The sequence below is a fragment of the Salvia hispanica genome, chromosome 3 (genome assembly GCF_023119035.1).
Source record: "Salvia hispanica cultivar TCC Black 2014 chromosome 3, UniMelb_Shisp_WGS_1.0, whole genome shotgun sequence".
Lineage (NCBI taxonomy): Eukaryota > Viridiplantae > Streptophyta > Magnoliopsida > Lamiales > Lamiaceae > Salvia > Salvia hispanica.
Genome location: NC_062967.1, coordinates 12,130,536 through 12,145,167, shown reverse-complemented (window position 1 = coordinate 12,145,167; position 14,632 = coordinate 12,130,536). Strand labels below are relative to the sequence as shown.

At 37.9% G+C, this 14,632-nt stretch overlaps 3 protein-coding genes across 6 annotated transcripts; 2 read left to right on the top strand and 1 right to left on the bottom strand.

Annotated features, from left to right (window-relative positions):
• Positions 1-954: 954 nt before the first annotated feature.
• Positions 955-7,873, top strand: LOC125210606 (poly [ADP-ribose] polymerase 2). Of its 2 annotated transcripts, XM_048110146.1 has the most exons (21): positions 955-1,109; positions 1,224-1,491; positions 1,680-1,880; positions 2,168-2,356; positions 2,609-2,809; positions 3,096-3,208; positions 3,296-3,377; positions 3,568-3,803; positions 4,063-4,189; positions 4,553-4,608; positions 5,052-5,125; positions 5,273-5,319; positions 5,480-5,529; positions 5,707-5,769; positions 6,168-6,245; positions 6,402-6,512; positions 6,603-6,678; positions 6,767-6,909; positions 7,079-7,152; positions 7,348-7,453; positions 7,560-7,873. In XM_048110146.1, exons 1-21 carry the CDS (start codon positions 1,023-1,025, stop codon positions 7,647-7,649), a joined length of 2,472 nt encoding a protein of 823 aa, XP_047966103.1. In that variant the 5' UTR covers positions 955-1,022; the 3' UTR covers positions 7,650-7,873. The 2 variants fall into 2 exon arrangements, with proteins under 2 accessions (XP_047966103.1, XP_047966104.1); XM_048110147.1 differs by lacking the exons at positions 955-1,109; positions 1,224-1,491; positions 1,680-1,880 and adding an exon at positions 2,047-2,065.
• A 290-nt stretch (positions 7,874-8,163) lies between these two features.
• Positions 8,164-9,850, top strand: LOC125214900 (mediator of RNA polymerase II transcription subunit 28). Of its 3 annotated transcripts, none has more exons than XM_048116118.1 (4): positions 8,164-8,349; positions 8,881-9,090; positions 9,309-9,421; positions 9,493-9,850. In XM_048116118.1, exons 2-4 carry the CDS (start codon positions 8,913-8,915, stop codon positions 9,625-9,627), a joined length of 426 nt encoding a protein of 141 aa, XP_047972075.1. In that variant the 5' UTR covers positions 8,164-8,349; positions 8,881-8,912; the 3' UTR covers positions 9,628-9,850. The 3 variants fall into 3 exon arrangements, with proteins under 3 accessions (XP_047972075.1, XP_047972073.1, XP_047972074.1); XM_048116116.1 differs by having other exon boundaries at positions 8,874-9,090; XM_048116117.1 differs by having other exon boundaries at positions 8,863-9,090.
• Positions 9,851-9,956: 106 nt separating this feature from the next.
• On the bottom strand, positions 9,957-13,297 carry LOC125214899 (U1 small nuclear ribonucleoprotein A-like). The gene is made up of 5 exons (XM_048116115.1): positions 13,072-13,297; positions 12,799-12,971; positions 11,669-11,762; positions 10,748-10,836; positions 9,957-10,488 (listed from the first exon to the last, which is right to left on the bottom strand). The coding sequence occupies exons 1-5, from the start codon at positions 13,187-13,189 to the stop codon at positions 10,201-10,203; spliced, it is 762 nt and encodes a 253-aa protein (XP_047972072.1). The 5' UTR covers positions 13,190-13,297; the 3' UTR covers positions 9,957-10,200.
• Positions 13,298-14,632: the final 1,335 nt, after the last annotated feature.

Sequence of the window (14,632 nt, the reverse complement as noted above, 5' to 3'; positions counted from 1 at the left end):
CCGGCCATCAACTTCATCGCTAACAATCGCCAGTATAAAATGGGGTACTATCTTGCCGTCGACATCTATCCGAAGTGGCCAACCTTCGTGAAGACGTTCAACAGGCCTGCGGACGAAAAGCAGTCTCTTTTTGCGCAGAAGCAAGAGTCTGCTCGCAAGGATGTGGAGAGAGCGTTCGGGGTTCTCCAAGCTCGATGGAACATTATCAAAGCCCCGGCTCGAGACATCATGTATACGTGCATAATCTTGCACAACATGATTGTCGCCGACGAAGGACCTGAGGCGGGAAATTGGTTCGACCCTGAAACCCCGGGAAGCTCAACCGCAAGTAGTCCGCCTCGAACGGGAGTGCATCCGTCTTTGCAAGAGCGGTTGTCTATTCGGGCAAGGACATGTAATTCTACCACCCACGCCCAACTCCAGGATCTAATGGATCACATTTGGACAAAATTTGGCAACCGTTAGATGATCGTCACTAGAGAACTCCTTCTTCTGCTTTTTTGCCTCCATTTTTTTTATCTGAGTTTAAGTGTGCAATTTGTAATTTCTAGTTTTTTAATTATGTCTTTTTTATTTTTTTAGGTATTTAAATTATAATTTTATTTTATTTATAATGAAGTGTGTTTTTTATTAATTGAATTTGTTGGAATTAAAAATAAAAAATGAAATTGAATGAATAGTTAAGAGATGGAGGGATGCAGGTGTTGTCTTTTAGTTAAGAGATGAGCTGAAAAGTACAGTGGGCCTATGAATAATGAAGAGATGAGACGAAGAGACGGATAAGAGATAACATTGCGGATGACCTAAAGAAGTCCACAAAATTAACCCAAACGCAATGAAAATGATTTTATTCAACGGAGTAAGTAAATCGATGAAGAAGCACCAAGAAATCGTGCCTCGCACTTACATTTCAACACCTCCTTCTCTAGTAAGCTTCTCAATTTTAAAAGCCTAGTTTAATTACCTCCAATTTAAAAAGCCCTCCAACTTCTCACTCCGCAAATTCTCTCTCTAACAAAACAATGGCAACCAAGGATCTCACAGTGGACGAACTCCGCGACGAGCTGGCCAAGCGCGGCCTTAGCACTGCTGGAGTAAAATCTACGCTGGTAATTCCAATTGATGTTTAGCTTTCTTTTTTCTTCTTCAATTAGGATTTTATAAGCGATGATTTTACTCTGAAACTAGTACTAGTATTTTCTAATTGCCTTTTGGAATTGGAGGCTCGGAGACTCGAAGCTGCAATTAGAGACGAGAGAGATAAACCGGAGGACGCAAAAAGTCGGAAAAGGCAGAGGGATGGTGAAGCCAATGATGCTGATTCGGAAGCGCCGGGGAAGCGGAAGGCCATTGATGAGCTGCTTAGTATGACTGTCAAGCAGCTTCGCGAAGAGGCCTCGAATCGAGGAGTTTCTGCTGCTGGAACTAAGCAAGTGCTGCTCGAGAGGCTTTCTGCCGCTGACGACAAAAATGCAAGTGGTGATTCTCAAGGTAATTGAATAAAACCTGCATTGTTACATGTGGCTTTGTTTGTTGTGTGGTACAATACTAGGAAGAGATGCAGCTCTCACATGTAGTAGTCGTTACTTTTGCTGCACTCAGCATGTACGTGTCAATGCTTGAAAGTAAATTCAACTATATTGAAAAATTAATTCGATTTTTATTGGATTTTTTTGCAGTGGATGAGGAAAGCGAGGAAGAGAATGTGGACTTCAGTGCACCACAGAAGGGCAAGTACATTGATGAGCTACGTAGCATGACTGTAAAGCAACTTCGAGAAGAGGCCTCAACTCGAGGAATTTCTGCTGCTGGAACTAAGCAAGAGCTGCTGGAGAGGCTTTCTGCCTCTGATGACAAGAATGCAAGTGACAATGATCAGAGTAATAGACACTCCTGCCACTGTTTTATTAATTATGTTGGATTAGTTTGTAGTGTGGCATGGTGTGGTTTGACCACCCTAACTTATAAGGTATAAAATGGTCAACTTGACAGGGACGCAGCTATTCAACCTTAGTTTATGGTGATGTATGCAGTACACCACCAGCCAGAGATGCAGCTATAACATGTAGCAGTTATTTTGATGTAGTCAGCGTGTATGTGCCATTGCTTGAAAATAAATTTGACAATATTGAAAACTAATTTCCATTTTAATATGATCCTTTTGCAGTGGAGGAGGACAATGGGGAGGATAATGTGGACTCCAGTGCACCACCAAAAGTGAAGGTCATTGATGACCTGCATAGCATGACTGTGAAGCAGCTACGTGAAGAGGCCTCAGCTCGAGGAATTTCGGCTGCTGGAACTAAGCACAAGTTGCTGGAGAGGCTTTCTGCTGCCGACAGCAAGAATGCAAGTGGTACTGCTCAGGGTTATTGAATCACCCCTTGCCATTCTAATAATTTTCGGATTAGTTCTTAGTGTAGCATTTGGATGTAGGTTATCCTAACCTGTATGATGGAAATGGAAAAACTTAGCCATGTATGAAGCTACTCTAACCTTAGTTTATGGAGGTGTATGTGGTATCGCATGTAGTAGTTACTTCGATGCAGTCATCATTGGTTGACATTTTTAAAAATTAATTTTGATTTTTATGGGATCTTTTCTGCAGTGGATGAGGAAAACAAGGAGGAGAATGTGGACTCAAATGGACCACAAGATGCCAACGTCATTGATGAGCTGCAAAAAATGAATATAAAACAGCTTCGAGAGGAGGCTGCCAAAAGAGGAATTTCTGCTAGTGGCACGAAGAAAGAGCTTCTAGACAGGCTTTGCACTCACAATGACAATGTGGAACGTGACAATGATCTAGGTACAAATCATTTTGTTTTTATTTGGAAAAATTATTTTTGCACAATGCCACTGTCAATTTTAGGTAGGCTGATCAAACTTGAAACATATTCATCAGCAACTAGTGAATTTCGTTACACATGTAGCTGTTCTATGTAAATATGCGTTAAATACGTTCTGTACAAGAATTAATGTAGAACATACTCTCAATGGGTATTATTGGCCTTCTACTACCATCTCATATCACTCAAGCCACATTTGCGACAAACCTGAAACTTGCTTCTGCTATTATTTGGTGTATCCATCAGTGAAAGAGGAAGCCAAGGAGGAGAAAATTGTCACAACTGTGAAGAAAGGTTCTGCTGTTATGGACAAATGCTTGCCTGACAATATTAAGGCTCAGTATCATGTCCTTCAAGTAGTAAGTCATTTCAATGGTGTTTTCAGCAAACAAAGAAAAAGACAAGTAGTGTTTTATTCGGTATTCACCTTTTGTTTTCTCATGCAGGGTGATGAAATTTATGATGCCATGTTGAATCAGACAAATCTTGGGCAGAATAATAATAAATTCTTTGTCATCCAAGTTCTAGGTACGCCTGAACTCCTATCATTCAGTAGTTGAGTTCATTCACCTAAAACTGAAGTAGTTAATTGGATAAACATCTAATTATGTGTAATTTAGAATCAACAAATGCATTGATGCATACAGTCAATTTTATTGATTAAAATATACATGTTTCAAACTATTTTGCTTATATTGTCATGAACTCTCAATTGCAGAATCGGATGACAGTGGCAGATTCATGGTATATTTCAGATGGGGAAGAGTAGGGGTGAAAGGTCAAACCAAGTTGAATGGGCCCTACACCTCACGGCAATCCGCTATCACTGAGTTTGAGAAAAAATTCTATGACAAGACGCGTAATTGTTGGTGTGATAGGATAAATTTTGTTAGTCATCCACGCAGCTATACTTGGTTGGAAATGGACTACAGTGAATCAAGAAATGAACCACCAGTGAGTTGTTTGATTCAAATTTTCTGTTTTTGCCTTTTGTTTTGAGGAATTGGTATCTTCATAATATATGGACTTATACTATGCATTGCATGAAATAATGGATCAACCTGAGTCGTAATTTATTTACACAAAAGCAGATAATGTACATAAATATTTTAGCTACACAAAAGGTGAAACACATTTTCCCATTTGTTATGCATGTAGCAGTTGAATTGTTTACAAGAATTGGGCAGCTAAATAATTGAGAGATTATTTTTAGGCTCAAACAGAAAAAGCACCTATAAGGACGCTGAGGCCTGAAGAATCAAAGGTGGAACCTCGAATTGCCAAGTTCATCTCACTTATTTGCAATATGAGCATGATGCAGCAACAAATGATGGAGATAGGTTAGTTTGTTTGGTTGGTGTTAATATATAATTTACTTTATTATGGCAAATGATGCATCTTTTATGCTTCCTCAGGCTTTATCTTTTTCTCTGAGTCATTTTTCCCATGTTTACTTGATTGTACTGTAGTGATGTGCTCTTGTTATTATGCTTTAATTTGTTCTGACATACTCACCAAAGGTTATGCTGTTGAGTTAGAAGCTATTAATGTTCTCTTCCTCAAAAGCTTTTATTGGATATTTCTGGTGAAAATGTGTTTGGTCGTGGAATAGTAAAGGTTGCAGAGATTACATAAATTTCTGGTGAAAATGTGTTTTAGCATTTCCGGAAATTACATAAATTTATTATTTTATGCGGTAATAGGTTACAATGCTGAAAAACTACCATTGGGAAAATTGAGCGAGGCAACCATTTCAAAGGTGAGATATATCTATTTCTCAGAAATGTGTACTCTAGTTCGCATAGTTTATGAATTGAAACTTATAGACATGCTGTAACTAAGCAATTAAGCAAGCAAAGTCACACAATATGTTCTAGCAATAAAGTGAGTGAAGCTATTGGAGGTCGCTCATTCTTGGTTGATTGTTTCTTTTGGGCTTCTAGTCTGCCTTCTTCTAAATAGGCAGCATTTGAATTTTGTATATTGTCATCCTTTTCCAGCATTGCTTGGGACTTTGAAAGTTCTGCTAGACCTCAACTAGTTAGCTTAATCTACAATGGATACTCAATTTTCTTTTGTCTGAGCTCTTTGTCTTGCCCTACTCAGATATTATTAATGAGATAACATAAGTAGAGATATATAAGACCTCTTTATCAACTATTGGGTAACATTTTTCCTTTTGTCTTCATTTTATCAATGCAGGGTTATGGTGTTCTGAAAAGGATTGCTGATGTGATTGGTCAGGCTGATAGGAAGTCACTTGAGCAATTGAGCGGGTACTATATCTGCTGTCTGATGGAATTGAGTTTATGATTTGTATGAGGGTTGCATGATGGATGCAATTTGGTAACTGCATGTTTGTTGAAAGGCTTGATTTGGAGCAAGCTTTGATTTCACATTAATTTATATTCTATCACTTGCAGGGAATTCTATACTGTAATTCCTCATGACTTTGGTTTCAAAAAAACAAGTAAGTTTCTTCGACTGTTCAAGAAACCCACTTCAAGGCTTTGCTGACTGACTTGATTTTACTAATCTGGAAAATTTCTTATATTTATTTCTTCTTTCATTGAAACTTTCTGATATTTGATTCTAAATTACATTCTGGCTGTATATTAATATGATGACAGGTCTGTTCATCATTGATACCCCTCAAAAGCTAAAGATGAAATTACAAATGGTGATTCTTTTTCTTGTATATCCCTCATAAGTTTTGAGATTCAGTTTACTAACTATATGGCCTGGTGAGCCTGGAAATACAATGCAGTAGTGTACTATGTTAGTGAAACTAGAACGGAATTTAGACTCTCAAATTTGAGTTGCAATTTAAGAAAACTGTTTCCTTCTGATAAAATAGGTTGAAGCACTTGGTGAAATTGAGGTTGCAATGAAGTTAATTGAGGATGGTACTGATATGGAGGTATATCATGTATATCTGTTATTCTAGTTTCTCTGTAATTTTCTTGAATTGGCTTCTTTTTTACCTCACGTTAACAGTATATGTCAATCTCGGCTTCTTGTCATTGCACTTAAGAATGAGATTGTAATGTTGTTATTAGTGCCTAGACCATATCTGATTTTACTGTTATATTATTTTATTTCCCTGGCTGATCATAAATCACTTGTTTGTTTATTTGATTGTGTGATTATCTGATTCAGAATTTACTGGCTTTTGGTTTTTCTACCTCACACTAATAGTATATGTCGTTCTCTTAATTTTTATTGAGAGGTTCATAGAACTAAACCTGTTTCATGCAGTGTACATATCCTGCATTATGGTTTAAATCTTTTGATCATTTGCTAGCTTTTGGCTTTTAGGACCCTCTGTATTCTCAGTATAAGCGGCTCCATTGTGAACTCTTGCCCCTTGAAGTTCACTCCGAGGAGCATTCCATGGTAACTTGGCCTCTTTTGTTTCGGGTGCTGGTTTCAGTTTTAATAGTTCTGAAAAACTTATTGACATTGACATGCAATCTTTCCAGAATCCAGATTTAAATTTTTGCCTAGCTCTCCCTTTGTTAAACCAAATCATGAACTATTTTTATGTATCAGATTGAGAGATACACAAAGAACACTCATGCAAAGACACATTCAAGTTATGATGTCAATATCATTCAAATATTTAAGGTGTCAAGAGAGGGCGAATCCAAACAATTTGAAAAGGCGAGCCTTGCATTTTTCGGTGGAATATTTATTGTCTTCAAATTATTTGTTATTCAATAATGACCAGCACTTCCATATTATGATTGGCAGTTTACATCGACAAAAAACAGAATGCTTCTGTGGCATGGATCACGTCTCACAAACTGGATGGGGATTTTGTCACAAGGTTATTTATTTTCATTATCATTAATTTTCAGGATGGGGATACTCAAGCAACATGTATTTAGATATCTCACCTGAAATAAATATGCCAGGTTTGCGCATTGCTCCACCAGAAGCGCCGTCCACTGGTTACATGTTTGGAAAAGGCGTCTACTTTGCAGACATGTTCTCAAAAAGTGCTAATTACTGCTGTTCAAGTAAAGCTGCTTCTACTGGCGTGCTGCTTCTGTGCGAGGTAATTTACCTTACTATGCTTGTGTCTCTGCATTAATGCTTTTTCTCTATTTTTTCGATGCAGGTAGAATACTGCTTATGATCTCCTCCTTTATACCTCTCAGCAACACATTATTTATGAATATAGGATTTAAAATGTGTCTGCTTCTTATGGCACGTATTACTTCCAGGTTGCATTAGGCGACATGGCTGAGCTGCAATGGGCTAACTTTAATGCTGACCAGTTGCCACCTGGAAAACTTAGGTATGTTCGTATGATATGTAGATAGATAGTGCCTTGACTTACTGTTGCATCCGTGTTATGGTAGCTTATATATTTTGCAAACAAGCAGTCTTGTGCCAAACTGCACCAGTACAATCAAACACTAACAAAACCAGGAATAAGCTACCAGCTAATCACATTCTCTCTTATTTTGAATCTTTGATCAAATTTTCATAGCACAAAAGGAGTTGGCTCGACTGCCCCAGATATTTCAGAGGCACGGACACTTGAAGATGGTGTTATCGTTCCTATGGGAAAACCAAAAGAGCAATCGGGCTCCAAGGTCACGATCCACCTATACTATATGCACATTTATACGAATCATAATTCGCCATGTCTTCTTCCTTATAACCTTACAAGCTGAATTACCTTTGGTTTTTGCATTACAGGGCAGTTTGCTGTATAATGAATATATAGTATACAATGTGGAGCAAATTAGGATGCGTTATCTTGTGCAGGTGAACTTCAACTTCAAGTGAGAGTTTTTTTGGCGACTAGTGAAATTGGTAGTTTTTGCTACTTTATTTTGTATTTGAAATTAGCAGATTGTTGTATAATTAGTTCATTTTCTAGTAAATAATAGTAGTACTGGTATTTAGTGTGGTTAGGTAACGCTTAATTCCCAGCTCAAAAAGTTGAATTTTGGGAATTCATGTTAAAATTGTGTATGTTTTACAATATGAATGATACTTGTTTTTCTTGCCATACAAAATTAGTCCATCAAAACGTTCGTAGTAGAGAGAAATGATGGTATGATTTGTCATAATGATTATTGAGTCCGATAAAACTAAAATTGAAAAACTATATGGCTATAATAATTCGTCATAAGGTTTAATTGAGTCCAATAAATTAAATAAAAAATTACTCCTATGACTCTATGATTAGCCATAACGAGAGGAGTATATTGGTAATTTAATACTAGCAAGTAAATCAAATCGAGAACTATTTTTGAAAGAAATGCGTCAAAATTAAAATGGGCAGAATTGAATCAGCAACGCTAATCATGTTTAATTCGACAAACGGATTTTAACTATGCTCCTCAGAAGCTGCCTCACACGATCTTGAGCCAATAAAGCTAAAAGCTTCTACGCTCTACTTCAGAAGAAACTGCCTCTCTCTCTTTCCTTCTCTCCTCACGCAAATACATGTGGCCTTAGGAATTTCGGAGATATTGATTAGGTATGTGATTTTGAAACTTCTTAACTTTCATATACACACGCATCTATATGTATGCTAATAATGTTGGAGGTACCTTTAAACAAAAATATCAGCATATTTACGATATTCCTCCACTGAAATTGACAGTTCCATGACATGCTAGGATTCCGAATTTGTGCGTTTTGCTGTGGGGTTTCAGTTTCGTCTTTTTAAATTTTGTAATTGTTCTATCAAAATTTTGGTACCGCACACCAGGTGTTTGTTGATTTGTCTGCGATCATGTTGTTTCTCTGTTACCTGCTTTCAAACTTAATTGTCTTCTGTTTGGGGTATATCGCATTAGTCTGATGTCCTGGAGAGATTATTGCGTTTTTAAATTAAGGTTAAGCTGGTCTGCGATAGAATTAGAACCTCCTAGTTTGGCAAATCCAAATTAAAACCACATTTGATCTTAAAGAAGGAATAGCGACAGTCACACTCGAGCTAGCAATTGCATTGTGTTCTGTTCATCCTAAAATTTAATTTTTAATCTAGGCTGCCTTCAGTTTTCAGCCTGTTTGGAAGGGTAATCTTTAAGGGTTGATATGGCTGAAAGACCGCCATTCGAACCTCAGCACGGGACTGATCCACAATTGCAGTCTACTCCTCCTCCAAAGGAAGACATGATCTCCCATGTGATGGCCTTGGAGGCTGCTCTGTTACCTTGCTTGCCTGCTAGAGAACTTCAAGCAATCGACCGTTCTCCCCATCCTTCTCACCAGAGTGAGTAACAAAATTTCCTATTCTTCATGAACGGTGCCAATCTTGAATATGGATGGACCTCTTTCGATAATGAAAGTCGTCTCTAATAAAACGAATGCTTCCCACATCTTGTTTTGATTCTAGATATTTGCTGACCTTTGAATTAATCTGAAAGTCTTGGTTACCACTTTATACCTTGCTATTCAAAGAAAAAGTAATGTGTCGTCAATTTGTTTTAGTTGATGTTGAGAGGCACGCTAGAGATTTCATGGAGGCAGCCAAAAAGCTTCAGCTCTATTTCATTGGTTTGCAACGAGAGGATCGACCTACCAGAGCAGAAACCCTTCAGAAGGTAAACGTACACAATGCTAATTTCTCTATGGTGCTGATAGTTGTGCATCTAATGGCCCGTATTCATTTCAGGAGATTGCTATGATGGAAGAAGAGGTGAAGGTAATGAATGAGGTTATCAAGAAGCAAGAAAAAATGATTGATGGATGGACGACTGAGTTGAAAGAACAACTACATAAACACAACGTTGAGTTAGAAAGAGTATAATAGGATGACGATGTCTTTTCTGTTAACTGTCACACATATCGTATTTTCCATACTCTGCTATCTTAGTCAAATCAGTATCCAGGACTATCCATTTAGTTAAGGTATTTGTTATTTGTTTATTTGCGTTTGCAAATTACCCATGTAATAGGAATTTGAGATGGCCAAGAAACAGTGGATTCGTGCACTCCTATAAACAGTTTTTTGCTAAATATTTTTAGAGGCATGTCTTTGTGCATATGAGTAAAAAATGCATATTAAGGTATTTACGGTTTTACACTGAAAGGTGTATATGATGGAACGACTTGTAATAGATGTGTTTGCATCAAATATTCAAACCTGTACAAATCCTTTAATGAGAAAGTTGTTTACGACACTATAACTGTATACTGTAGTAATCAGTTATAGAATTCAGGTTGTAGCAGGATCCAATGTATACAGAAAATAATATCACAATACAACAAAACGTGGATTGAACTGTCACTAGAATAACGACAATTGGTCAATCCTCAAGAAGCTACATGGAGAGCCTGGCTCAATCTGAGCGAAAAACAAACCGATCCCCGACGACTTCATCTATTTCTTTGCATAGCTAACCAACATAGGATGGTCATCAGTTATTTTAAATCCCTGAAGCCCCTGCATTGCAACCGTTGCCTGCATCTCATTTTCGTATTCTACGAAAGAAATTCCAGGTTTAGCTTCGATCATCCTAACTTCCTTAAACCCGGGACACTGACTGAAGAGCATTTGCAGCATCACTGAAGTTGTTTGGTGGGGAAGATTTTGAATGAACAAGATGTTATTTGGAGGGGCAGGACCCTCTGGAGCAGCTCTAGCACCCATAAATGGGATCTGGGATAACTGCACCATATAAAGAAGAATAATTAAGAAGCTAAACAAAAAAGTAGGGACGATGATGGGAACTCGAAACAATATTTTCCAGAAATTAAAGGCAAATGGAGATCAACAGAGAGAGTGGTGCATGAAAACAGAAATTAGTTAGTTGGCCCACCCATGGCAAAGGTTGCCAAGGATAATTTTTGGTCACTTGAATGTCAATAGAGGTAAAATGATAAGAATCTTGGAAATAAAGAACGAGTAGCCCTTGCTGAACACTCACAGGAGGGGCTGCACCATAAGCACCAGCATATGCGGGATTTTGACCCGCTGCTGCTTGGTTCGCATCATGCTGATCCTTCTTCTTTCTTCCTGTGATAGAAGCACACAAAGGCCAGAGAAGAATAGTGAGTGTACTAATACAAAAACAAGTACACCAAATAAATGCAGAACAGGCTGGCTGCTATGTAGATCATTAATGAGGGTTCAAACATTATTATCTCGTTTCAATGCCAAATATTCATTTAACTTATACACAATTATATCACTCAATGCCAAATATTCACTTAAACCACAATTTTATCACTCGATGACGCATTTAGTAAAGCAGAAAACTTTAGTATAGTATACATTACAAGAGCCAGCATGACTCTCCTGCCAAAATACTTGCTTTCTGTGAATGGTTACTATAAAAGTATTGACCAAAAGTTCGTTCAAGCGCATCAATGTGTTGTTTAAGTGCATCCATGCATGACACGTCTTCTGCAGATCATCTAGTTATAGTGCTAGTACTTAATCTGGATTCACTTCTATAAACTCTAATTAGTTATCACAAATTTTGCTACTGCAAAGAGTCCTTATCTAGAGGATTAGAAAAAAAGGTTTGTAGCTTGGAGTTGGCTAGTCTAAGTGTCTAACGAACATCATCATAAAGTGTATCAAGTGCAAGAGAAACCTCAATAATCGAAGCCAAAAACTTTTTATTAATATGCACAGATCAATGAGATCATAGTCTGTTAAAAGTGAACACTCAGAACCATTTTTAGGCATTTTATTGGCTTTGAGCCATTATAAATGGGCCAACCCAAACTAGACTCTGAATCATGTAGGGGAGGGACAGAGGAGTAAGAGTATAACAGAAGGCATGATTGGACATCAGATAGCCATTTTTAATATGTCAATGCAACATAAGAAGATTACTTACCTCTGTCATCACTCTTCTTTCTTTTTTCTCGAGGGACAAAAGTGCCGTCTGCCTTTGTTATGACATCAGATTTTGACTTCGCATATTGTATACGCTGAGATAAGCAAAAAGTATATAATTTCGAAGTCAAACACAATGACCGCCGTACTAATCAAAATATTACCATGTTAGTGGAATGTAGCACGCAATGAGTCAGAAATAGGTGAAGATAAGTAGATAACATTGTCAGCACAAACATTATTGTTTTTTACAAACCCACTCTAGTGAGAAAATAATAAGTAGAGAAAGTGAATGTCTGAAGGCCCTAATATTCGTGATCACTGATCATTTTCAGTGTCCGTTAAAGTCTTTAACCTCGTCAGGATATCACGCAAAGAAATACCTAATAGTATAACCTATTTTCAAAAAATAACATAGTAAGTACAAAACAAGATATTGAAAATATTTACTTCCAAAAGCCTTTGTTACAGTCGTCTACATTTCTCTTATTGTTAAATATAGTTCCTTTAATTATCTCATATACCAAGTACCAACTTATCTATAACCTAGAAACTAGGATGCCAGTGCTACTCCAACATGTGCTTCCATGACCATATATTGAAGTACAAAACTAGGATGCCAGTGCTACTCAAACATGTGCTTCCACGACCATATATCCTGTAAACCTTTCAATGTTTTCAGTTCTAATTCATACAAATAGAAACAATTTGCAATGGATCACTAAAATTTCACATTAGATCATCCACCATTATTATGCACATAAATAGGGATAAACTCAGAGATATAAACACATATAGATTATCTAATTGGTTCTGTTTCTTGTTCCAGCCTTCCAGGGGCTCTGGCACTTCGCCTACACAACGAACCTTTACCCATTTAAGCACATACTCGACCTCAAGGTCATAAATAACAAAAATCAAGAATATTAAGAGCACGGAAGTAAAACAGCATATGAATTCCAACTCATTAATGCATGAAGAAAGTCATGTTAACGAATATTAGTACAGTCTAGAAACTAAATACAGCTTACTTTAACTTCATACTACAAATAATGTGGGACACCAGACTGAAATTATAGCAAAAAAATTTCGAAAAAGAAAGATAGTTATATAGAAACTCAGAATTAATACCATGGGCTTGTCGTAGAACGGAAACCCCTGCATTTGACGAAGCGCATTGGAGGCGGAAGAGAGCTCGTCAAAAACAACCCATGCTTGCCCCTTATGCTTTAGGGTTTTGAACGCCAAAACCTCCAGTATTTTCCCGAACTGCGAAAACACCGCGTGCAGCGATTTCTTCAATTCTATCAACATAAGATTAAGGACAGCCGAGGATGAGTCCACCAAAAAACACACAAACTCCTCAAAATGCGAAATTCTCAATACAGCCATCAGAAATAATACCGTCGAGCTTAATTTTCTCGTTCAGATTGTTAATGTAGATCGTCTGATTCACAGCAGTTTCCGAAGCGGCTGGAGGGGGAGGGGGAGCGGGAGCGGGGGCTGGTGGTGCCTCCTCCATGGAACTAGCTTGCTATCTCTTCTCCGGTGACCGAGAAATTCACGGCGGCAACGGTGGATTTCGATTTGCAGATGGAATTGGGGTTTAGAATTTGGGGTTTTAGTTTGTGTGGGCTTATTAGTTGGGCTTTAATTTACCAAAATATTATCCAGATTTAAATATAGTCATCGCGTTTCGTAGCCCATTTGCACCGAAATTTGCAGTTTTTGTGATTTACAATATAGTAACAATTAATCTTCATACATTTTTATCTATAAATACCTCATTATTTGACAACTCATTTTACCATTCCTCTTATTCTATATTCTCTCTCCAAAAATAGTACCCCTAATGTTTTTGATGCTTCGCAAATGAGAACCAAGACTCTAGAAGCTCTATATGCTTTCTACACCTTTTACCGGGCAGCGAGATGGGATCCAAACAATTTCGACTCGTGGAACCGGTGGGAAGGATACGGACTAATAATGGCCCCATAAATGGGTACCCCGGTAGCACACGGCTTCAAAATCAATGTAGTCGGCGATTTACAATCAACACATGCGACTATGAGCTTTCGAATATGGAGCCAATTGATGTAACACTACCATCCCCTTCGGAGGTTGGTTCTGGTTAGCGCGCTGAGGGAAAGGACAAAGTGAAGGAGAAGTTGGCCATGGTTGGGGGAAATCGTGGTTGCTAAGTGCCACATTGACATTTTCGAGGATGAGCATGGCCTTGAGAATAGGATCACCTCAGCAAGCATAGATGTCGGGTTCAAGCAGAGGTGTCCAATATTGATGTGGGGCGGCACTCAAAGATTGGACGACATCCGTCACATGACTTTTAAGATATTTTATGTCGATGAAAAATATAGATTCAAGTACTACGATGTCATTGTTATCATCAATGATCACCCGAAGTTCATGTCAGGTTATGAGTGTGGCCGCCCAAAGAGGACTAAAATCAACACCGACGACAACTACTCCAGCAGCGGGGACGATGCATTACTTAAACCAATATGAAGGAGAGTGTTGATATGACAACATAAAATCGCCCCCATGGGCCAAAAGCTGCCAAAAGAAAGGCTAGGGGGGATGTGCAGTGCGATCGAGCTAGGCCAAGCGGATTACATAGATCCCATTGTGACGGCGACCAATGCGTCAACGACGAAAACGTTGAAGTCCAGAATGAAATTGTGGAAAGAGGTTGAAGATGAGGAAGAGTGGCAAATGCAACGCAACTTAATCCAGATTTTTAGTTATAGTTTTATTTAATCTTGTACTTTTCACTAATGCATTTTTTTTATGTACTCCCCTATCCAACAAAAGATGATCTACTTATCATTTTGTGCTTTTACTTTATGTTATTTTGTCCTTTTATTTGTTTCCTAACTAAAAAGTTACTAGAAAACGTGAAAATGCTAAGTGTTCTAAGTTCTAACTAAGTTTTATTTTGCAATGTTAC

Coding starts and splice junctions, on each gene's coding strand:
- LOC125210606 (XM_048110146.1), top strand. CDS start 1,023: ATGGCAACCAAGGATCTCACAGTGGACGAACTCCGCGACGAGCTGGCC. Junction 1,492..1,679: donor TGCAAGTGGTGATTCTCAAG/GTAATTGAATAA, acceptor ATTTTTTTGCAG/TGGATGAGGAAAGCGAGGAA. Junction 6,246..6,401: donor ACTCCGAGGAGCATTCCATG/GTAACTTGGCCT, acceptor TTTATGTATCAG/ATTGAGAGATACACAAAGAA.
- LOC125214899 (XM_048116115.1), bottom strand. CDS start 13,189: ATGGAGGAGGCACCACCAGCCCCCGCTCCCGCTCCCCCTCCCCCTCCA. Junction 11,763..12,798: donor CGTTCTACGACAAGCCCATG/GTATTAATTCTG, acceptor TGCTTATCTCAG/CGTATACAATATGCGAAGTC. Junction 10,837..11,668: donor AAAGAAGAGTGATGACAGAG/GTAAGTAATCTT, acceptor CTTCTATCACAG/GAAGAAAGAAGAAGGATCAG.
- LOC125214900 (XM_048116118.1), top strand. CDS start 8,913: ATGGCTGAAAGACCGCCATTCGAACCTCAGCACGGGACTGATCCACAA. Junction 9,091..9,308: donor TCCCCATCCTTCTCACCAGA/GTGAGTAACAAA, acceptor AATTTGTTTTAG/TTGATGTTGAGAGGCACGCT. Junction 9,422..9,492: donor GAGCAGAAACCCTTCAGAAG/GTAAACGTACAC, acceptor TATTCATTTCAG/GAGATTGCTATGATGGAAGA.